Source organism: Grammomys surdaster, unplaced genomic scaffold, assembly GCF_004785775.1.
Source record: "Grammomys surdaster isolate TR1022 unplaced genomic scaffold, NIH_TR_1.0 126118, whole genome shotgun sequence".
Taxonomy (NCBI): domain Eukaryota; kingdom Metazoa; phylum Chordata; class Mammalia; order Rodentia; family Muridae; genus Grammomys; species Grammomys surdaster.
The window spans coordinates 6,778,621-6,802,642 of NW_021620926.1; the positions used below are offsets into that span (position 1 = coordinate 6,778,621).

The 24,022-nt window shown below is 46.0% G+C and overlaps 1 protein-coding gene across 2 annotated transcripts in view; it reads right to left on the reverse strand.

Annotated features, from left to right (window-relative positions):
• Positions 1 to 12,960: 12,960 nt before the first annotated feature.
• The window catches only part of Runx1 (RUNX family transcription factor 1), a 224,832-nt gene continuing 213,770 nt past the window's right edge, over positions 12,961 to 24,022 (reverse strand). For both annotated transcript variants that reach the window (XM_028756341.1, XM_028756340.1), the window contains one exon: positions 12,961 to 17,039. In XM_028756341.1, the coding sequence (XP_028612174.1) occupies positions 16,570 to 17,039 (470 nt within the window). In that variant the 3' untranslated portion in view covers positions 12,961 to 16,569. The remainder of the gene's footprint in view (positions 17,040 to 24,022) is intronic.

The window sequence follows — 24,022 nt, forward strand, 5'->3', positions numbered from 1 at the left end:
TTTAAAAATATTTTGTTGTTTTTTTTCTTGACTTGTCTTCTGGTTCATGAATATCTTTTCAACATTTCATTCTTATGCCAGTGTGTGTGTATGTATGTGTGTGTGTGTGTGTGTATGTACATGTCTTGTGTGTGGGTGTCTGTGGAAGCAGGGAAACAGTCAGCTCACCCAGAGCTGGAGTTGTAGGTGGCTGTGAGTTGCCCATGATTGGAGTTACTTTCCCTTAGCCCCTGAGACTTTCTCTAGCTCGCTTTAATTCTTCCAGGTGCTTTTGCTTCAGTCAGGTCTATTTAGTAAGTTCTTAATTCCAGTTTAAATATTCTCAGTTGTAACACGTTGGCTCTCGTAGATTAGTTCAGGACTCTGTCAAGTCTCAAAATAGTTGACTAGCTTCTTAGACTTTTTAAACCATACATACATGTCAGGATTCACTTTGGTGAGTCCTGAGAGAGCTTTTGGTTTTTGTTTGGTTTTTATATTTTTAAGTATCTTGTTTGGGAATTTCATATGTGCATGCAATGTGTCTAATCAAATCTATTAGCCATTTGTTCCTGTCCAGTTCCTACCTAGTCACCCTCCCTCAATGTTCCATCTGCTTCCTCCCTGCACCCTCTCCACTCTGTTCTCATCCAGGTCCTCCCTGCCCCCTTCCAACATCCCATACGATTCTTCCCTCCCCCACCATGTCCATCCAGTTCCTCCCTACCCCTCTTCCATTGTCATGCATTCATTTGTTTTCTAAACTCATAGAGTCCAGTCAGTGCTACCTGTGTGTGCACCGGTGTGAGACCCTTTACTTACGAATGGTTGTACACCCCTGAAGAACACCAACTTTTTGTCTTCCACTAGCCATCAATTGTTAATTGCTCCTCACATGGGGTTAGGACTTCTTGGGGCCCTTCCTCATCCCATGCTGAGGTTTCTGCTGGCTTGATCTTGGCAGGTCTAGTGCATACAGATCCAGCCACTGTAAGTTCAGGTGTATAACTGTACAATAACAGTATTTGAGATGTTGTCTTTCGCCTGTGATTTATCTCGGTTTTCTGTTATCTGTTTACATGCTCAGGTTTGCCCAGTACTTCGTGTTGAACTGTCAGCATTATATACCAAGCATTGATGAGCTTATCTGATGCTCTGGATGGTTTCTTTAAAAAAGCAGTTTAGAATAATTAAGACCAATTCGTGCAACACTGAGCTGACTGGAGTCCAGGCTCCTGTGTGTGAAGCTGCTCTCTCCAGTCTCACTCTTTGAGTATCCCAACTGAAATTTATGCTTCTTTAGCCAGTAATTTCTCTCTGTAAAAAAAATTCTTAATATGTTTTGTCCCTTCATCCTTTAAGACGAACAGAAGTTTATAAACTGCTTAGTGTCGTTGAGAAACAGAAAGCTGACCTAAGGAGAAAAGGTAAAATCAAATCTCTGTGTCAGGCTTAGCATATTTCTCACACACCCGAACACCCTCTCTTCCCATGAGACTGGGTCCTCAAATTCCTTGATGTTGGATTGATATCTTCAAACATTGTCATGCATGTGGTCACACACGAGCACAGATGCATGCACACGTACACGCACACATGTACACTTTCTTAAGGTTCATGAAGTAGTCCCCAGGAGGTGTGTTGATCTCTACTGCAGGAGTGCATCAACTCTGGAGGGAGAAAACTTAGAGTTTTCACAGACCAAATGTATAGCTGACTAGTTTCAGAGTAGGCTGCCTGGTGTATGTCTCAGAACCAGGCCTTTGAAAAACCTAAATCATCCTGAGAGTTTCAGTAACTGCATCAATTCAAGCCAAGAGCCCCATGTACTTGATTTTTCTCTTCTTTGCAATGTCCATATAAGGAAAACTTAAGCTAGCTAAGAGCTCATGTTTGAATCCAGTAGCCAATTTTGAAATAGAATTCTATTATTTATTCATTCACTTATTGCTTATCTGTGACAGGTTCTTACTATGAAGCTCAGGCTGGCCTTGAACTCATGATCTTTCTGCTTCTGCCTCCCCAATGCTGGGATTATTGGTGTGTAGCGTCACCACACCTGGCCAAAATGGTGAATTAAAAGATGTTGTCCAAAAGCAAAACCACGCAATATGGGCTGTGATCATTACACAGTGAAGCAGGGTATGTTGGATCCCAGGCTATGCAGGTCATGTTGGATCCCAGGCTATGCAGGGCATGTTGAATCCCAGGCTATGCAGGTCATGTTGGATCCCAGGCTATGCAGGGCATATTGAATCCCAGGCTATGCAGGGCATGTTGGATCCCAGGCTATGCAGGGCATATTGAATCCCAGGCTATGCAGGGCATGTTGGATCCCAGGCTATGCATACCTTTGAAGCCATTACAGATATTTCTAGTCCAGGCAGCTCCTCCAGGGAAAACCAAGTTCTGTGGGATCTTGCTTGTGTCCTGACTCTGATACTTTCTGTGTCCATGTGACCAAATGATTTTGAGTGAGAACGGCGACTCCTTACAAACCACTTGTATTCTGGCTCAGACCTGTCCTTTTAAAATTTGGTTGCATTAAAAAGAGGGCCCTCAGTCTTTTAATATGTTGGAGATGGAGCTGAGTATTGTTCATTAAAGGTACTTATTTTCCCAACTGAATCCCAGGATTCAGTGCTGAGACAGATGAAGAGAGTAATCGTGCTAGGGGAACCACCCGCTAAGTGGTAAATACAGTGTGTTTTAAACTAGTGACAAACCCAAGGGCTGAACTGACTCTTTGATCTTTAAAAGGCTCATAAACAGGGCAGTGCACTTCAGCCTGTATTTATGTATTCAAGTATTGGGAGGAAATCCAAGCAGAGTCTTGGGCTGCAGGAGCTGGCAGTTTAGATAGAAGAAGGGCAATTACATGGCCTTTTTACACATGAGGCAGCCTTTCTTTTCCTCCTGTTAACCAATGAGCTAGCAGCTTGGAAGGCTTCTTTTTATGTGACACTTGAACCAATCATTGTACAGATGTAAGATATTTGTGAAGAGAAAGACAGACAGTTGCAACCAAAAGAAAGAATGCTTTTGTTGCTGAGTTACATCTGTGGTCGGAGTCATTCCTGTCTGCTCTGATGAAGGGCTCTGACTACTTCATGCCTCGGTGCCACCCACATACACATACCCCCTGCCCCCAACTTTTGCACTGAGCTCGAGAACCACATCTGGACAGTTAATTTATGAACAGCTTGCCTATCTCATGGATCGACCAGAGCAGGGGCACCATGAGGGCTTTGGGGGTAGCTGTTAAGAGGTGGTTAAAGGAGCTGAGATGGAGGCCACTCAAGGCAACATAGTTTCATGCTGGTGTCTTATCTCCTTCTAATTCAAAACAATCAAGTCCTTTTTTTTTTTTTTTTTTTTGGTTTTTTGAGACAGGGTTTCTCAGAGTGTGTAGCCCTGGCTGTCCTGGAAATCAGTCTGTAAACCAGGCTAGCCTCGAACTCTCGAACTCAGAAATCCGCCTGCCTCTGCCTCCCAAGTGCTGGGATTAAAGGCGTGCACCACCACCGCCCGGCAAACAATCAAGTCCTTAAGAAGAAATACACTGTACATTGTATGTAAGAGTCCCAGATACCCAAACAGAAACCTCAGCAGTGATTCTGGCAGCAGCCATACTGCCTTTTACCTGATTGCTGTGGCGACTACAGGTGTGCATTGGTCACGTGACTGGTTGGTTTCTGAGATTCCAAAGGACTTGTGGACAGCAGCAAGCTCAAATGATCAAAAGTATAGTTTGGTCCATTATCACTTCACTTAAGACCACAGTCTGTGAATTATAATAAAATAAATGTGTGAATATTCATCTTCTAAGCTAATAGAAAATATATTCTAGAATCCTCAGTGAATCCTTGTCCCATAAAATATAACCAAACATATTAGTCAGTTTCCTGTCATTATCACAAAGTACCAGAGATTAGGTACTTCATGGGGAAAAAAAAGAAAGAAAAAGTTAAAAGATGAAAATCTCGGATGGGGGTTCTCATCAGTTGGTTTCTGCTGTGGAAGCATGAGTGTGCCAAGTGACTGCAGACAGCATCCTGATGAGAGCATGTGAGCAGAAGAGATCAGAGGCTGAGACGGGAAGCCAGGAGGCGCCCAGGGAAGGGCCAGACTTGCTCTTTTACCAACTTTCTCATGAGAGCTCCTGAAGATCCCATGAGAGGCACACTATTTCCAAAGACAGCACTCCCAATGGCCTACTTACTCACCTCCCTCTAAAGAACACAGTCCCGTTCCTCCCCACATCCCAGGGAAGGTGCTTCAGACACAGAACCTTTTACAGGATACTCTGCACTCTGGTCACAGTGTAATCACTCAGCAGCCTTAGTCAAGACTTCAATTTTATGTCAACACCTCTATGTATACACCCACAGATACAGTATCTAGCTGTGTTTGTTTGTGAGCTTCCTAGAGATGAAATTATACTCTAGGTATTCTGATTGTTACACACACACCGGTCACCCATTTTCACCCGCATATACTATCTACCTTGAGAATGCAACAATGTATTTATTCAGTCTTCAGGTGCAGACCCCTGAGTTTCCAGCAGTTATCAGCACTTGAACCTATCTTCTGGTGCTCATGAATAGACACTATGAGGATTTTTTTTTCCCTTAGTGGTGGGAATGCTTTCACTTTGGACAAAAATGTGCTCATCTTTTTAGGAGTGGTGATACATTGCGTCCCAGGATGAGTGTGGTGATACATCCTGTCCCACAATGGTTATACACATTGATATCCCCAGCTGTGGTGCTAGAGCTCACTCCTGGTCCTGTCAATGTTTTGTATTGTGTTTCTTTTCAATTTCATCCAAACCTTTATTATTTGTGGCAGATGGATACATAAACCTTCAAATTTAGTGACTGGTTTGTGTTGCTGTTTGCAAGCGAGGATTCCCAGAGATATATTGAATAGTGAAAGAGAAAGATAACAAATGACAAATCAGAATGGGACCTTGGAAAGAATGGGAGAAAAAAAGTAGGTCCAGTTCCCTGAGGAATTCAGGTCGTTACAAACCTCAGGGAGGAAGTGGGGGTGGGCAGGCATCAGGATTCCACATGGGTGATTCTGGAGATAGCCTAGTGCCTCCCCACAACCTCCCTGCCTTCTGTTGCACATGGTAGTACTAGAACATCTGGCAAAACTTGTAGGAAGCTGGAAGGAATAAAATCCAAGAGAGACCACTTCTTCCACTAGTCAAATTTTCATGGACATGACTCATGTGTGGGCCGGTTAAGGTTAGGGCTCTCTCTAGTGATGGGGAATCTCATATATATGAGAGATGTTAGTTAGCTGAAGCCAGACATTGGCCATTCAGAGACTGGAAGGAAGCTCTGCAGACGCTGTGCAGGGCTCTGTCTAACGCAATGCCATCTTCATTCTTTGGGATGTGGTGTTCTCGACCTAGCCATCACCTCTGCATTTTAGGGAGGAGGATCAGGCGAGGGATAAGAGATAAAGACTAGAGCGTGCACAGAGGCACACATTTAGGAGAATTCCTGGAAGCTGCCACACCCTGCTACTTAGATAACATTGGTCAGAAGCTTATCCTTGGGAGCAATAAGCCAGAGGGAGGCTGGGAGGTTTGGTCTTCCTTCCAAGCAGCCATGTGCCCACAGGGAGGCTGTTTTCTGAGGTAAACAGATGCATATGATTGGCAGCTGTACCTTCTCTGAAGTTCATTAACGGAAGAAAGGTGCACATGTTTTTGCAAACAAATCCTGTTCCTCTGCAGGTTGTAACACGAAAACCATTCTCTCTGACAATCAAGGCACCACAGTCTTAGAGAAACCCTTCCTCCATTCTTGCCAGCTAAGATAGGGAGGAGGTGTTGCCAATCCTCAGGTCACCGCTGAGGGTCAGCGTACCCCGGAAATAAGGCCAAAGGAAGAGAACCTCTCTTAATGTTAATCACCTGTTAATATGGAAAGTCAGAGTTCAGCCTTGATGTGGCTCTGCAAAGAGTCAGCTCTAGGTCTTTGGAGGGCTTCTCGGCGGATGGAATACTGCTTCCTTATGAGACCCACAGGCGTATTCTCTACAAGCATTCCTGCCAGAGGGTCTTAGCAAGTTCTGTCAGCTACTGTACTTTCCACCTGGATGGAGTCTCCATCATTGGGTCTGGAGAAACTAGCAAAGATGGTTTAGTTTCAGTCTCCCCCTTTCCCTGGACCACTAGCCTGAGGCTGCAAGATAAACTTGTCTTTCCCCAGACTTCCATCTTAAGTAATGGTCACTTCAGCCCTGGGTTGCTCACGCTAAAGATTGCCCCCTTAATCCATCAACGGATCATCTTTATTTTCAAAGTGAGTTCAAAGTCAGCTACTTCTTACCCGCTATATCGCTGTAGTTCTCAGCAGGGTGAGAAAAACAGGAATGGAGACCCAGTTGTGTCCTAGCAATGGAACCATTTCCTTTGCTCCATGATTCTTTCTTCCAGAGCAGCAGGTTGGTTATTTTCACCAAATGCCTTGTGGACTCATTCACGTAGGGGTTAGTCAACCCCATTCTTCTCAGGACTATCTCTTCCCACTCCAAGAATCAAAATCTCATAGGGAAGCTCTCCAGGTTGGTTTCGCAATGCCTGGGCCGAGCCTCCTGTTTCAGCCTCCATCCATCTCCAGGCAAGCTCTTGTGTTGTGCTCTTGGCACTCACTGTTTCTTTTGCCTGGATAGCTCATTCCCTCACATCATGAGGAGTGCTTCCCTGGATCCCATTCCCCCAACCCATCCCATCCCATCCCATCCCATCCCATCCCATCCCATCCCATCCCATCCCACCCCACCCCACCCCACCCCACCCCATCCCATCCCATCCCATCCTTGTGTGTCCCATTTCCCTTCCTTTTCATATCACAGACAAATTCATAGGGGATTGAATCATGTAAAAGACATGCTCAAGTTGGAACTTCAGGTTCCTCTGAATATGACCTCATTTGGAGATGAAGTCTTTGTAGATAAATGGAATCAGGACAAAGTCACACTTGCAATGTGCCTGATCCAATGGCTGGTGTCTGTATAAGAGTGAAGACATGGGGACACTGAGACACACTGGGGATGATGTGTCACTGAAGGAGGTGGGGATGGAACAAGGCCTCAGAGCAAGTGCCTGTCCTTTGTGCTGTTACAAAAAAAAATACTGTGTAATTTATAAACAACAGAAAATTGTTGTCTCATTGTTCTAGAGAGCAGAAAGCCCAGAGTCATGGAACTGGCTGTCCTGGTGCCTGGTGAGACCCCTAGAGGGGCTCTGCCTCTCTGCTTCCTAGATAGCACCTTGTTGCTGTGTCCACTGGAGGGGAGAGACACTGTGTATGTTAAGGGAGCCATAGAAGGGGGGAGGGTTGGTAACTGTCCCTTTCACACATCTTTGTGAGATCCCTGATCCTATTAACCAGTTCCCCAAAGTCACACCGTTTAGTTTGATCAGCTTGGGGATTAAGTTTCAACACAAGAATTCCAGAGGGCAGCTGCGTTCTTCCCCAGAGTCTGCAGAAAGATCAACCTGACTGATACCTTGAGTTGGGTTTCTCGTCTCGATAAATAACTTTCTGTCCTTTGAAGCCACCTGGCGATACACATATCACCTGGCATGGGATGCATCGCTCATCAGCTTGGCTGCCTCCTCATTAGGAGGGCAAGAACGTTCACGGCCATACTTCCTGTGACTGGTGTGGTTATGGGCAGACAGTAGACACATAGACAGGAGACATGACACATGTCTCCTGGAAAGTCAAATGAAAGTTTATTCTGCTGGGGCTGGTATGGAGGGCTCTCCTTCCCACTGAATGTAGACATTTTCTGTTCTACCCTCTGTCCCTTCCATTCACAGTGGGTGACTGTACCATTAGGTGGCAGAGAGGTTGCACTCAGTGCCAAAGAAGCATCTTGCCTAGCTGTCAGAGCCTGATATCTTTCTAGGCTGCTGACAGACCAGAGCCTTCCTGGGTCTCTTGCTGAGTTCTTCACTTCAGAGATATGGTTCCTGTCCCAGGGACTAGGACTTGGGGAGGGCGAGCATTACTCTAGTACAATATCTGGGACTTACTCCTGTTGGCACGCCCCTTCACAGATACAGAACTTCAGAGAGATGTCGAGTACATCAGTGATGTGCTCACAGTGCGAGAGTATTTCTAACACTGTAGGCAATGTACAAAGAACCTTATGTGCTTCTCTGCAGCCTCAAAACAAACAAAGTTTTCCCACTTTCTGCTTGCGCAGCTTTGTGAGAGGCACAAAGACATTTTGTAATTCACCCAAAGGACCCGAGGGAGGCTGCGGTAGATCCACGGTTTGATAGGGTTCAGTCTCTCTTGCTTTCTGATGGCCACAGATAGCAATCCTTTAGGGCAACTCAGAAGGAATCTGCAGGGTGTGGTCAAATGTATCTGGAAGAAGCAAGAAATTCAGGCAGAGTGTTGAAACAGTTCCCTTTTCTCTTTCCAATGCATCTTAGGATTCTTGTTTCCCTTTGACAGCTTTATCCTGTGAATTGCATTTAGCTTAGTAAACCTGGTCTTTTGTTTGCACTCTGGGGATACCCTGACTGACAGGGAGAGGTCCAGGGTGACAAACACAAGCCACACAGGTTAAGCGCCTCTGATTCAGTGGGTGGATACCCTGAAATTGGGAGTGTTGACATCACACTCCTTCCCATGGGACTCTTTGTTGGGAAATAAAACAGGTGACAAACAGAATACTTACACGCTCGCTTCAAATAAACGGCACGTACTGTGCTCCTTCTGCACAGAGAGTCATAGCAGGTGAGGCTCACAGGATTCATATGAGACGGGCGTCTCTGGGACCTTGCTGTGGCCTTTGTTAGCTGGTGAAGGACAGCTCCACCACAGCCTCCATCCTCTCCCGCTGTTCTGCTTGTTTACATTCCTCGTAGTCCCTATTTCTGTCCCCACCCTTTTACCTTTTCTTCCAATAGGATTGGGTTAGACAGCCATCATGTGTCAGAATTGTATCTTTACCATATCAACAGCAACCTCATTTTTCAGTTAGGCTTTTTAGCTAAGGCGCTGGGAGTTAGAGCGTCAACATTATGGCTTAAGAGAGAACACAGTTCAACCCACCGTGGTGATTTGGCTACTTTCTGTCCAAACGAGCCCATGCAGGAACACTTTTGTGTATCTGTGGTCGATCACGCTGCCTTGGACTGTGGCTGAGATTGCAGCCTGAAGCCAGAATGCAACGTGAGGCCCTGGTATGGGCATGAGCAGAGCCGGGGCTTTGACAGGAATTTAAATCCGGAATTTGTAATTTTAACCTAGCACATTCAGTGGCTCAGATGACCTTGGTGGTCCTAGTCTGGGGGATCTGAGCAGCTGACCTAAGGGTGTGTGCATGCATGTGTGTGCATGTGTGTGCATGTGTGTGCGTGTGTGTGGTATGTATGTGTGTTGGACACATTTCTGAGAATTGCCTCTTTACTAACCTTTAGATACAATCCCCCTCCCTTGGGCTCTTGTTTAAAAATATTCTTTTCATACAATAACTGATTGTGGCTGATTATGGTATCTCCTCCCCCAACTCCTCCCAGATTCCTCTCTCCTTCATTTGACAGGGTCTTACTTTATAGTCCTGACTGGTCTGGGATTCACTGTGTAGTCGAGGTTAGCCTCAGACTTACAGAGAGATCCACCTGCTTCTGTCTCCTAGGTGCTGGGGCACTGATACAATTATTCTGACCTTGACTGGTTCCAATATTTTCTCATTTCCGAATGTCCCCATTTCCACATGTCCCCATGGCTGCACACGTGAAGAGCTTCATGCCATCTCCCCGGACCCCAACTCCTAGGGACACTGCTTCTTCATTGGCTCCTGCCCAAGCCCTATCCGGACCACAGCACTCCCTGGCCAGCATAATGAGTCCTATCTGTCCGTTGAAAGCAAATGGCACTTATTAAAATCTTTCCCAATGTCCTCAGGTTGAGTTTTATGAGTACTTAAAAATGTTTTTCATGCCTAATTACTGCCCCACCTGCTACACTTGGACGGCTCGTTTACCTGTCCGTGAAACCGCCAGCAGTCTAATTTGTGGGTCTCATGCAGAATAGAAATGCAGGGCCTCTTATTAAAAAGTTATTAATAATTTCAAGATGGCAACAGAAGAATAGCCAAGCAAACTCGGGACTCTCCTAATAGTACAGTCGTCGCGGATGGCCTTGTCTGCCCGCCTCCCTCCTCCCTCGTACTCGGAGGTGAGCACCCTCACTTCCTGGTTACCTGCCGCTCAATGGCTCAACGGATGTTGGCTGAAGAAATGAATCAACAGGAGAGCGAGTCTGATGAAGGGCGGCCATTTTGTGAGCGAGACCTTGCAGTTTAATAGAGCCCTCTTCCAGGGTGCGGGGAGCCTGTGGCGGCCCGCAGTTATTTGTAATAACAAATAATCACACTTGTGTGCATGTAAGACTTTTCATCTTCAAAACACTTCCAAAACATTAATTAATCCTTACAGAAGCACCAATGACATCGAAACCAAGAGGAGAATGTGAGGCGTGCAGAGTTTAATTACCAATATTAAAATCTGGCACACAGTTCACATTCCTTCTACCAAGACAGCAGACACACTCCATGCGCTTCTCACTCCAGAGAAAAGTGTGCGAGGGCCTAGGGGTGCCCTGGAGGGGAATGGCTCATATCAGTGAAGAAGGAAGGCTGTCTGTCTTCTGAGAAACCTTGCTGTGTGGTGGTGGTGGTGACGGTGGTGTGTTTGTGGGTGTGTGTTGGGAGGGTATCAAGCATATGAAGGGGGTTCTGTTTATTCACTTCTGAGTAGCCCTAAGATCTGGGATCGAAAGTCCAGCTACGGTGTCGTCATGAGGAGAGGATGGGTTCATTTTGAACAAAGATGTGACCAATTCTTGGAAGTCGTAAGGTCAAGCTCAGACATCTATTCTGGACCAAAAATTTTGAATAATACTAACAAATAGGGTGGTGATTTCTTAGACTTTGGAGCTGTATTTGGATGCCAAGAGAGGGCTTTTGCCTATTGCTGAAGCAAAGCTTAGACAAAGAGGACAACATGACAAACAGTGCAGATCTGCTCCCAGTGCTCCAGAGAGCAGGGAGAGAACATGCCTGTCCCCTCTGTAGCAGAGAGAAGCCTTCACCCAAGGGGCCTGTGGTCACTCTCTCCTCCCCTGAGCAGGAGAGCCTGGGGGTTCAGGCTTTCCTGGTGTACTCTGAGTTCTGTCTTCTGAAGGGAAGGGTGTTCCACTCCCCAGAGCATAGAGGAAGGACTGAGCGTGGGGTCTCTCTGACACCAGTTTAGTTTGAAAACCATACATACAACCTGGGAACAGAAGCCCCCGGGCTAGGTTCTTGTCCACTGTAAGCCATTGTTCTCTCTGACCTGAACTCCTCAGCGTGTCCTGCCAAGGCCCCAGACAGTGGTGTCCTGGGCTACTCCAACTAACCCCCTCCTCACTGATTCCGATGCGCTCTGCAGTCCTCCAGAAGACTGTTTAAGGCCAGTCACCATCCCACCAGTGGGAGATGGTCTGGAAGCTTTCCAGAGTGGTTTGTGGCAGGAGGGTGACGTGGATCACATAGAATCAAGACTAAAATACTAATAACAGTTTGCATGGGGAGGAAAGGGTTAGCCTTAGAAATTTCTCAATCACCACCAAAGCCTGTCTTCTCTATTTACATAAATAGAAGCAGGCGACGTGACTGGCTTCAGGTTGGACACATGTATTTTCCACTTCATGTCTGCAAATTCCCCTTTTTTCTTTTTTCATAGGTGTGCGTGTCCATGTGTGTATACGTGTATGTGTATGTATGTATATGTATGTATATGTCTGTGTATATGTGTGCATGTGTGTGTATGTATGTGTGTATGTTCATGTGTGTGTATGTGTGCATGTGTGTATGTATATGTGTGTGTGTACTAAAGAACAACTTTGGTTATTGCTTTTTAGGCTTCTACTTCTTGTTTTGTTTGAAACAGAGTCTCTCATTAGCCTGGAACTTGCCAAGGATGCTGGGCTGACTGGCCAGCAAACCCCAGGGACCTGCCTGTTTCCATCACTTCCAGCACACAGAATCACATGGGATTTTCATGCAGACTAAGACCTGAGCTCAGGTCCTCCTCTCAGGAGTGCTTTGCTGACTGAGATCTCTTTAGCCCTTCTTGTGTTTTAAAGAGGAATTATAACATACCTCTAAATTCTGGGGTGCCTGCCTTCTTCCCCAGGCCAGTATGCCTCAGGAGCTAGGGCTTATTAGAAGTACTTCAGGAAGGGCCCAGCCTCGAACTTGCAGTGCTTTATGGAAAAATGTACACAGTGCTCTTGTGTGGATGTGTGTGGATGTGTTTGTGTGCACCCATCTCAGAACAGACGGACGGAATCGATCTGACAGGGCAGAGGTGCTTGTCAAATTGTTTATTTGCCATTCACATGGGTTTTAATATAGGAGTTACAGAAAAGATCATAGTACAAAGGAAGGAAGACTTCAGTGGCTTAAAGCTGCCCTGCACTGGCTCTGCATGACCCCACCCCCACCCCCAGGAGAGGGGGTCTGGCTCACCTACTATGTGCAGTGGGCAGCTGCAATGGAGTGAGTGCCTGTTCTCCTGGGCTACCAAGAAGGGTTCTGGGATGTTCTCTCTTATTTATGTGCTTTAAGACCTGAGCCTGACAGTGCCCCTTAGGTGTTCTTAATGTTAGTACCAGGAAGGAAGAGGCCCGTGCACCGATTTCAGGATTCCTCATGACCACATGTAACACTCGCCATGTGTGGGCTGGAGGCTGGAGAGCAGTGGGGTTCTTTTTTCCCCCCAATACATGTGTTTTGCTGCTATTTCAATTTGGAAGTTTATTCTTTTCCATTGATCTTTGTACATCCAGAGTAACAGAAATATCCAACGGTTCGTTTGGAGATTGATTTTTCTTTTTCTCTTTTTGCACATTCATTTCTCCCAGAACATAAAGTGAACTTAAAAAAAAATTGGAACCATGCTTGTTTATTATCTGTTTATAAAAGTGAATAAGAAGTAGCTTGGTTTTTTTTTAAATCTAAAATAAACAAGTAGAGAGAAGCATTTTTCTTCTACAATATTTAGCGAACATAAGAAAAAGTCCTTAGAAACACACACAAAATGTGAAAAAAGTTATTACAGGCATTAACAATATTTTATAATGAAGCTTGAAATCTATTTACATACATAAATACAATTGAGTTTGTTGATACAACTCTTCTGAGAAAAAAAAAAAGAAAGAAAGACAAGCGATCAGCTTTGTCCACACTGATCTGGCAGAGAGAGGGAAGGCATGCCCAACAAACAACTAACCGACCGACCAGCCAAAACCCCAACAAATGTATACTATAGAGTAAACAAAACAGTACTTTGTTCTGATATGGAAAAGATATATTCTGAGATTGTTGTTAAACCATTTATTTTCATGTATGAAAGACCCTTAACATCTCACACCTCCTCCTACAAACAAAATGAAAAGAACCAAAAAAACCATCAAAAGCAAAAAACCCCTAAGACGGAATGTCCTGGGGGAAAAGTTATTTCAAGAAAGAAACCTGCAGTCCTCAGATGAGGCCATTCGAGAGAAACGTTTGAGAGAAAAGAGGTGGAAGGGGAGACACTCCTTCCAGTCCCGGCGTGCGTCTGTCTGCACAGGACGTCTGGGCAGCAGCATAGCTGCTCAGCCGTGGCTTGTGAGCCTCGGAGTTTCTGTTCAGTATCTGGACAGAAAGAGGACCCAAGATGGCTGACAACACCTATGTTCTGTTGGGGAAAAAAAAACCCATGAGCAAGACAATGGCTGACTCACCCTGTTCTTTAATAAACGGAGAAGAACTGGACTGTGTTCTGGACAGTTGGTAAGGGGTAGAGAGTGTGTGTGTGCATGTGTGTGTGCATGTGTGTGTGTGTGTTGTTGCCTACCTATAAACTATGCAGGAGGAGAGTGTGGAGTTTAGAGGAGGGAAAACAAAAGTGAGAAGGGATTTTGGGAGAAGATAGACAGAAAACCAGAAGGAATGAAGCATGTGTTAACATCATAAATAGAGGCTTGAATAAGCAGCAGAAATGGCTTATCCTATTTTTCTATCCTAGTTTCTTTCTCTGGACCAGTATTCCCAACAGCTCCATCATCTCAGATTTGGCTTCTGGCTCTTCCCTGAAGACAGTGAATGAGGAGACACTTTTATGCACCTGAAGGCAATGAATACAATTTCTCAGGTAGAAAACTGTGTGCCCCGTGGGATCTATCTCCAGACAAGGAGTGCCTGATTGATTTTTTTTTTTTCTGAGATGACTAAATACTGCCTATGTTGATAAAGGTTTAGGAAGCACTAAATGGCTCACCAGGCCGTCTATGACAAAGTGACACGCCTTCTTGACGCATGGTGCCCAGGATAAAGGCTCAATGTGTGGAGTTTATCTGCTTCCTCTCTTAGGGCTAGGGTATCTTCAGATATCAAAATTTATATGAAAAAATATAAATCTTTTTCTTTCATCTTTTCCTAGCATTTTCTTAGGCCAGACTTGGCAACCTATGCTAAGAGGAACATCTAATTTTGGAGAAACAAACTAATGGTCCTTTTGAGAAATTAAAATTTTTATTGTCCTGACAACACAGCTGTAGATGTGTTCTGTGGAATAACTGAGTGAGACGGGATGGAGGAGGAAAATCTATTCTGAGTTTCTCCGAATTCAGCTAGAGTTCTTCTCCAGACAAGAACAACCCGGTATCACAGGTTACCAAAGTGCCGCTGCTCTATGTAAAACAAAGAATCAATATATAGATATAGATAACTCAAAAAACAAGTTGTATTTTTTTTAAATAAGTCCAGCTGTTTTTGCTGCCTGCAGCCAAAGATCTAGTCTGAATGCTTAAATTTATAAAATAATAATAATAATAATAAAAAATCAAACACTGTTCTGAAGTCCTGCTTTCAAACGCTCTTCGGAGTTGACCTGACATCATTTCAACTAATTTAAGAGGTACATTAAGAAAACCAACCAGATCATTTTGAACACATGTATGTCAGAACCAGCAGTTAGACTTTATAATTTGTAGAACAACTGATTTTGACCAAGTCTTCCACTATAGCAATAGTCCCATTACATTTACAGTGACACGATGTACATCTGCACCGTAGCCACGGGAGACTGCAGAGACAGGAATCATGCTGATGCACAGAGAAAGTGCACAGACCCCAAAGACTAGGAGCTCAGCCTGGCTGAAAAAGATGCTGGTGAGGGAGAAGCTTCTGATAAATGTCCTGCATGGGTTGGTGTGGTATCTGTCCCCCATGACTGATCCCACTGAGATAGAGGGGAACTTTCTCCTTCAGTCTTCGGGGTACACACTCTTAAAACTCAGCCTTTGGGGATCAAAGGCACCTGGTTTTACCTCTTCTATTTGGATCTTTGGGGTACAGCCTTGAGTTTTGGTTTTCATCAATCAACAGGAACTATTAATGGAAGGCAATTAAAGAATCATATTCACTGGTTTGGGTCTATGTAAATACTATGCAAATAAACCCCTGACCAACAGTTTACATAGTTGAGCTCTGTGATAAAGCACAGCTGAATGAGGAGGCCTTGGGGCAAGCATAGCTCCAGGCCAAAATGGAATCCTCTTCAGAGCTATAATCCTTGGCACCTCTCTGAGCCCTTTCAGGGCAGAATGTTGCCTTTCTTTTTGAAGGGAAGGAGCCAGGTATGAGACCATTTGTTGAGCCTAGCAGAAAATGTTGTACAGCTGACCTTGGGGTGACCCTCAGTGTCTACAATCCAATTAAAAACATTGCTGCATTAGCTACCAACTTGTTTGAATAACATAAAGGGAGTTTAATGTAAACAATATCTCTAGATAACCAAGCGATCACATAACCCATCTCTTTTTTTTCCAGCCATCTTCAATGCAATAATATTTAACTTTGGCTATTATAAAGAAAAATGTAGTACTTGATATTTTTTTCTTAATATAAGTACATTTAAATAATTAAAAAAGTATCAACACATATGTAAATGTTCAAACATCGAGATACATAAATATCTAGGGATTTCTTTGTGGAAATACAGTAGTTAAAAAACTCAAAGCTGTAGCTGTCTTTTCAGAAAAAAACAAAAAAACAAAAACCAAACACAAATAAAACCCCCAGCTACATGAAAGTCTAAAAGTTAAATAAACCTTACAGAGAAGGGAATTTTATTTCTTTGAGTTGGTCAAAGGGAGAAAAAAAGCAAGCTCAAGTTTATACATACTTAAAAATAAACGACCACCCAGATGCAAACAGGCTTTTTTTTTTCAATCGATAAGGTGCAGAAAAGAAATTCCGAAATAAGAAAATAGATGCCAAACAGGATGGGCTGCGTCTTCCCCACCCCGAACTGAAAACATTCCACACTCTTTGGAATAAACAACGTGGTTAAAAAGTGAAGTCAGGGGTATAAAATCTTTCTTTTATTCACAGCATTGCTAAATCAGAAGCATTCACAGTTTCCCTCCGGGAATCTTCCTGTTGGCCTCCAAGGGCCCTCCTGGCGGGGTCTGTGCATGGACGGCGGCGGGCTCAGTCCCTCGATGGCGCTCAGTAGGGCCGCCACACGGCCTCCTCCAGGCGCGCGGGGGGCATGTTGGTGGGCGAGTTGCTATGGCTGCCCTCGGTCTCCACCACGTCGCTCTGGCTGGGGAGGCTGGGGTTGAGCAGCGCGGCGCCCGTGGACGCGTTGGTGCAGGGCGGCAGGATGCGCGGGGGCGATCGCTCGCCGCCCACCATCGAGAACTGGTAGGAGCCGGCCGAGGCGCCGTAGTAAAGGTGATAGGAGGGCGAGCCGGTCTGGAAGGGCCCGGCCTGCGCCTGCGAGGAGCCGGGGTAGGGCGGCGGCAGGTAGGTGTGGTAGCGAGAGGCCGAGCTCATGGCTGACATGCCGATGCCGATGCCCGACGTGACGGGCGGCGAGTAGGTGAAGGCGCCTGGGTAGTGCATGCGCGGGTCGGAGATGGACGGCAGCGTGGGGAACTGGCGCGGGTCGCCGAAGGCTGTCAGGTCAGGAGCCGCTGTGGGCAGGCGGAAGAGAAGGCGTGAGTATGTGATCAGGAGGCGAAGGCGTCCTAGTCTGCCAGAGTGCTGCTGCTCAGGATACACAGGGTTACCAGAGTGCCCCAGTCCATGGAAGGAGAAACACCGGGAACGCTCCCACCCAGGACACAGGATTGCTCAGAGTGTCCCAACCCATGGACTGGGAGACCACCAAGACTGTTCCCACCGAGGACAGGCAAGATTGCCCAGAGTGACAATGGAGGTGGGGGGGGGGCACAGGGAGTGCTCCTACAGAGGACATACAAGATTGCCTAGACTGGCACAGAGAATGCTCCCACCCAAAACACTGGACTGCCCAAGGAGGAGGGGACCACTGAGAATACTCCTGCCTGAGATGGACACTCATATAGAAGTCAACAGGACAGATAACTACCCAAGATACTGTCACTTAAAGAAGATGGGATTCTATGCAGAGGGCTGCTGCCAGGGAGTGGGGGGACAACCCAGAGAAGTGGGCTTCCCCCAGCATGTTTGACATGATACACGTCACACAGTGTGACACAGAGCGATGGCAGATACATTGCAGGACGTGGTGTAGCAGCATATGATATGTATCCTGACATGCCATGGCATATCTACCGTAGAGGCACCTGTCACACACACTGTAGTCTAATGTTTCCAATACACATAAATGTTAGATCCCAGGTTGGCAAACTATAGCTCATTGGCTAAGTCTGGCTGGGGAGAGGTTTTATGTGTCCTAGGACTTGCCGGGCGGTGGTGGCGCATGCCTTTAATCCCAGCACTTGGGAGGCAGAGGCAGGCGGATTTCTGAGTTCGAGGCCAGCCTGGTCTACAGAGTGAGTTCCAAGACAGTCAGGGCTACACGGAGAAACCCTGTCTCGAAAAACAAACAAACAAACAAACAAAGAATGAGTTTTACCTTTTCAAATGGTTATAAAACTATGAAAACAAAAACACATAAAATTTGTATTTCTATTTTGTTGAGATGTACCCTCAATCTGTAGCACAAGGTGGCACCTGTGTGCACTTTCATGGCACTAAGTAGCTCCCGCTGCCGTTAAGTGACTAGGACAACACAGTGCCCAAAGCTGGACAATTTCTCTTTGGTCCTTTATTGGGGGAGAAAAAAGCCTATCTATATGAAAACATTAATACTGACTAGTATATTGGTAATATAATCAGTACATCGGCATAACAATATTAATATAACAGTATACAATGGCATAACATTAAGGTAACTAAGGTAAGGGATCCATGGATATGTTGCTAGTAGACTACTATAGGTAAGTATATTATAACAACAATATTATGTCATTGCACATAGTATTCAGGTTGGATAGTGGAAAACTGTCCTTTTGGTAGACTCTGATCCCTTGAAAGTTGGCTAATTTCCTATTATTCGGTACAGTGTGTGTGAAGTTGGCTAATTTCCTATTATTCGATGCAGTGTGTGTGGTGGTCGGGACAGTGTTAAGGTCGGTGCTTGGCACATGCCTTGCCTCTGTCTCTGTCTCTAACTTGTTCCCATCTGTAGTAGCAACAGACATTTGACTTCGTGTCTTGTCTTTATCTAAGACCTGCGTCACTATCACTGTTTTCTTCTTAAAGGTAATTTTATTTTTGATTATGCTTCTGCTTGTATGGGTATGTGCCTGTGTGCATGCAGTGCCCCCAGAGGCTAGAAGAGGGTGCCAATGTCCCCCGGAGCAGTGCATGCTCTTAACCACTGAGTCATCCCTCTGGCTGCCGCCTCACTAGCTTCTAACACAAATGGATATCAAAACTTGTTTTGTCCGGAAATGACAGACTTTCTTTACAAGATTCATTTTGAATTTACAGTTCTACAGACTGCCCTTGGCTATCCTCCGGTGGTTCACCGTCTCCCTCTGCACTTTGCACGTGTGTGTGCTGCCTCTGGGGCAGACCAGAGGACAGGAGGGCCAGCATGCGTTCCCTTGCAGATCAGTTTGCCAAAAGCGACACTGATGGCATCTTTGGGCCAGTATTATGTCTAGTGGCTGGTTGGAGACTTAGTCCTTGTGAACTGTTTGGTGGCATCTCCTGGTTTTACCCACAAGATGCCAGAAGTGCCCCTCCCTCACTGTGACATCCAAAAGTATCTCCAGACATTGCCAAATAATCAGAGAGTGGGCAGAAGGGATGCACCTCTGTCCCCTGCGGAGAGCCACCTCAGCGAGTTAGTATGATGTTGCAGGTAGCTTGTGTCTGTCAGTCAAACTGAGGGCAGGCTGAGACTGTTCGCACCAGCACCGCTCAGCAGCAGCAACAACACAGGGCAGAGGCAAGAACTAAATGTTCAAAATGTTAAATTCTCAAATTAAAGTACAGGATACCTAAGTTCAGCTGGTTTATGATCTGGACCCTTTTGAGTTGAGCCTGCTAGAGAGAAACTTGAGGGGGGGTGAAAAGCTTCCTTTGAAAGGAAAGCTACCCCGGCGGATTAATCTGTTTTTGGAAGCCATGGGCTGTGATCAACTTCCTTCTGTTCCAAGCCTATTATTCCAGCGCGGAGGGCTAGGGTTTGTGTTCTTGTTTCTCCTGCTTCCCTCCACCCCCTCTCAATAATCTTTTATTGCTCTAACACGATTTTACAAAAGGAACTCTTGTGTACATTTGGGCTGAATGTGAGAGAAATAGACTCCTCATCACAGAGGTAATTAGAGTTTATAGGAACAGCCCAAGTCTGCAGCAAATCCCTCTACTAATGAGGAAACCAGGAGTCTGACTTTCAAACAAACACTCCTGTTAATCTTTTCAAAGCGAGTCAGACATGTGGGCAGGGAAAGGCTGTAAACCAACAGTGGTTCTGGTGCTGCCCTGGCTAGGCTACCCTCTGGCTTCTCCTCCAGCCAGGCCACACCTCATTCCCCAGGGTTCATCTCCGTGCCCTCACCAAAGACCTCTGCGAGCAAACTCTGTGTCACTTGTTTTGCTTACAGAGAGCAGGGACATGTTTGAGAGTTAACAGGAAGCTCTACTCCATTTTTTTTTTCAGTTAGATTTATACAGTCTAGGGAGAAGCCGAGGTAGGAGGGAGAGCGCTGGGCACACACAATCAGCTTGTTGTCATCTGATGCAATACTCTGGACACAAACAAATGATTCTGCCCATTATCCCTCTTGCTTCATTTGTCCTGAGACAAAAAGGTGAATCCACTGGAAAAAATGAACGAGAGGTCACCCGGTTTCACAGCCGTGTCTGAACATGCTCTGCTAGTCTGTCCCAGTTCCTACATGGTAATGTGGTAATGGTACCAAGTTACTGGAATCCCGAGTGAGTCCGTGATTTGTCATGGGCATAAGCACAGGAGTATTGTTACAGTCTCAGCTGCTGGGGGCAGAGTATGTGGAAGATCTGAGACAGTGTGGCATCTTTCTACAGGAGGTCAAGTTCTCTCTCCCTTCCTTTCTCTCCTCTTCCTCTCTCCATCCCTCTTCCCTCCATTCTTCCCTGTCTTGTTTGGTTTTACACACTTTGTAATAAAAAAAAAGGGCTCAGGCCTTTTAGATATGTTCAAATTCAAGTGCTCTTCAAATGGTTGTTTTCATTTACAAATTTTATTTTCAGTTATGTGCCTGTGTGTGTGTGTGTGTGTGTGTGAAGTGTACTGTGCTTGCAGACGCTGGAGGAAGGAGGGAGATGCCTTCGAGTTGGAGTTATGGACAGCTGTGAACCCGCTACTGTGGGGCCTGGGAAGAGCAGCAATGGCTCTTAACCACTGAGCCATCTCTCCAGCTCCATGTGTTTTCATTTTTAAATCCGGTCTAACCTCTTTTCTTACAATTCAGCAGTCACACAGAATTTATCCATCACCAAGCTATGGCACCTCTATCCTTTTGGCTGGCCTAGTGCCCCCCCCCCAATTCAGTATGGAAGGTGACTGCCCCCTCCCCCATTCATGGCGAGATTTTAAAAGTAGGAAGTCTGAGGATTAAAAGGTTCAGCTATTTTCACTGGAAGTGTCTCTCCCTCTATGGTGCTAACTCTATGCATTGACCAAGCAGTCTTGGCTCTAAAGCCTGCCTTGGATGAAAGCACTCCCACCCCAGACCCCTCCCACTGCCCCCAAAGGATTAAACAACCTGAGCAGATAATGACTGCCTTAAAAAGGATCTTCTGCATGACTCAGATCAGTGCACACTGTCTGTCGCCCAGGTTGGCAGCTAAACGTTAATTAACAAAAAGAAAGAGAAGAGGGAAAAGAAAGGAAGAAAAGAAATGAGGAGGAAAGATAAACCTTCATATGGCGACTCAACTCCTTTCAGACAAGGTGTGGAGTCTGTCTGCAAGGGACAGAGACAGACAGAGCCTGTCTGCAGGCGGAGAGAGGCAGGTGGGGCTGGGGAAGCTGGAAGCCCAGAGACTCCCAAGCTGTCGCTGGTGGGATTAGAAGGTACATCAGTCACAGAGGGGTCAAGTTCGTTTCACAAGCTGTGGACCTGGCAGCAGCTCCTTTCAGGGATCCCATCCTCTCTGGCCCAGGTTTCTGACCACACTTTACAGGCCTTTGAGGCCTGTGCTCAGGGCTTGCGTTCTCGAGGGAGTTTTTCCAAGTAAACTCTCTCTCTGAGCAGCCTGTTTGTCATTCTCCGGTCTTCCCTGCTGGACAGCAGAGGGTCACTTCTGGGTCCTTACAGGTCGATCTCTCTCTCTCTCTCTCTCTCTCTCTCTCTCTCTCTCTCTCTCTCTCTCTCTCTCATTCCTGTGCCATCAAATACCTTTCCTTCTAGCCTGTGTTGTTGAAATCCAGATCATATAGCTGTGACTTGGACCTGGTCCTTACTTTACTTTGGGTGACAGTGACTGCTGATAGGTTGCCTGTGTTGTAGTAAATGTCCCTAGTCCCTTGTGTATATGGGCGGCACTCCCTGTACTTGACTAATAAAAACGTTTAAAAACCTTAAAAGACATGAAGTTTTGAGGGAGACCATGTGGGGAGTTGAAGGGAGGAAGGGAAGTGGGCATGATCAAATGGATCATCCCCCTGCCCCACCCCGCCCCACCCCGTGCATGTGATTCTCAGAGAGAAAATGAAGACTATTAAAAACAACTCTTTTTTTTTTTTTCCCCCAAGACAGGGTTTCTCTGTATAGCCATGGCTGTCTTGGAACTTTGTAGACCAGGCTGGCCTCGAACTCAGAAATCTGCCTGCCTCTGCCTCCTAAGTGCTGGGATTGAAGGCGTGTGCCACCATCGCCCGGCTAAAAGCAACTCTTACATGTGATTGCCGGTCAGCCGGAGGAGCTGGCCCCAGGTGCCCGTTTTGGATGGTGGCCAAGCTAAAGGACTTATGTAATAAATTTCAAGGGACAGGCCTCCACTGGGGACATTTCCAAGGAAAACAGTATTTCAGATGGAGGCTGTGGCCAGTGGACAGAACTGTCACTGGGGGGAATCTGAACGTTGACAGGTGCTGCTGGAATCACACTGTGTCCCCGAGGGGACAGGCTTTTACACACAGCCAGCTGAACAAATGCCAGCATTTCTGTGTTACCCTCTTACTTCTGGAGACCGTCAGCTGCTATGGAAATGCTGGCACTGAAGGCCTAAAGTCAGGTGAAAATGGAGCGGGCTGGCTTTCGAGTTTCAATCCAGCACCCAGGGGCTCATTGAAGTTAGAGGCTCTCACTGCCCCCAGCTGAGACAAGTGACAATGTCCGGCAGCATTTTCTGTGGGTTTTTGTGTTTGTGGGGGGTGGGTGGGAGGGTTCTGAGTGTTCATTGATGAGTACCCTCATGTGCAGGCACATGTGTGTGTGTAGGCCAGAGGTCAACCTGGGGTTTTGTTCCTCAGCAGCTGTCTAGCTTGTTTTTTGAGGCAGGGCCTCTCCTCAGCCTAGAGCTTTGTAATTAAGCTAGTCTGGATACTCACGTGTCCCCATGTCCCTTCGATGACACTAGCAGCCTGTGCCACCAACCACACTTTGCCTTTATACCTGGATCCTGGAATTCATACCTGGTCCTCATGTTTGCAACGCAAGAGCTTTGCCAACTGAGCCAGTCCCCAGTCTTGGGGACATTTCTGATGGACAGACAGGGGCATTTACTACTGGCATCTAGAGGTCAAAGGGTCATCTAACTATTGTTTGGCACATAGGCCAGTCCCTTGTCCCCAAAACCAAACATGATACAGCCTGAATGTAAGTATGGTTGCTGGGGAAAGGCCGAGTGAATTGGGGGTGACTGTGAGGGAGCAGCTGACCCACTGGAGGACTCTTAAGCAATCCTGGCTGTCTGGAAACACAGTCTTTCACAACATTTAAAACAGCAGCCCCAACTCCTCTGCCCTTCTGCCTGCCCCCTCATCTGTTCTAATCTGCCTTCAAGAGTCCAAAAGCAAAGCCTGCTCCTCCCCCAGCACACATGCAAGTGCCTTCATGGGCCTCCAAAGGACGAAGCTCTCTGAAGTTTTTCACAGTTTGCTTCGGCTCCAATTTCAAAGCCCTAAACAGTAAGTTTCTTCTTTTGCCTTCAACAAAGGAATTTTTTTCTTTTCTCCTGTAACTCTGATTTCCTTGCCCAGGAGCGAAGGTAAGTGAGTGCCAAGCCCAAAGGGCTCATAGGTTAAATGACTAATATTTAATGAGCTCGTATTAACAACAATTATGCTAACCATGACACCTGAGCTTTCTACCTGGTTCCTAGCCTCAGTCTGAACAGCTCTTAGCTGGGAATGTTTATCTTGGGGCGTATTTGTGTCCTATTCCAATGTGTACCCCCCTGTGCTGTACGTAGGAACCTGTGAAAATTCATCACCCCTGGAAAGAGCAGCCACGGTCTAGCATTCAGCTGGGATGTTAACTTATTGGCCAAAGGTACAAAATCCTTAGGCTGCTTTCACTTTTCAGAATAGTAGCCTTTGGCCACCAATATTTCCCACCAGCTATGAGCAAACCCAAAATACCCAAGAGATGGACTGTGTAAGGCATTTCTGCCTCCTCATCTGTCATCCCTT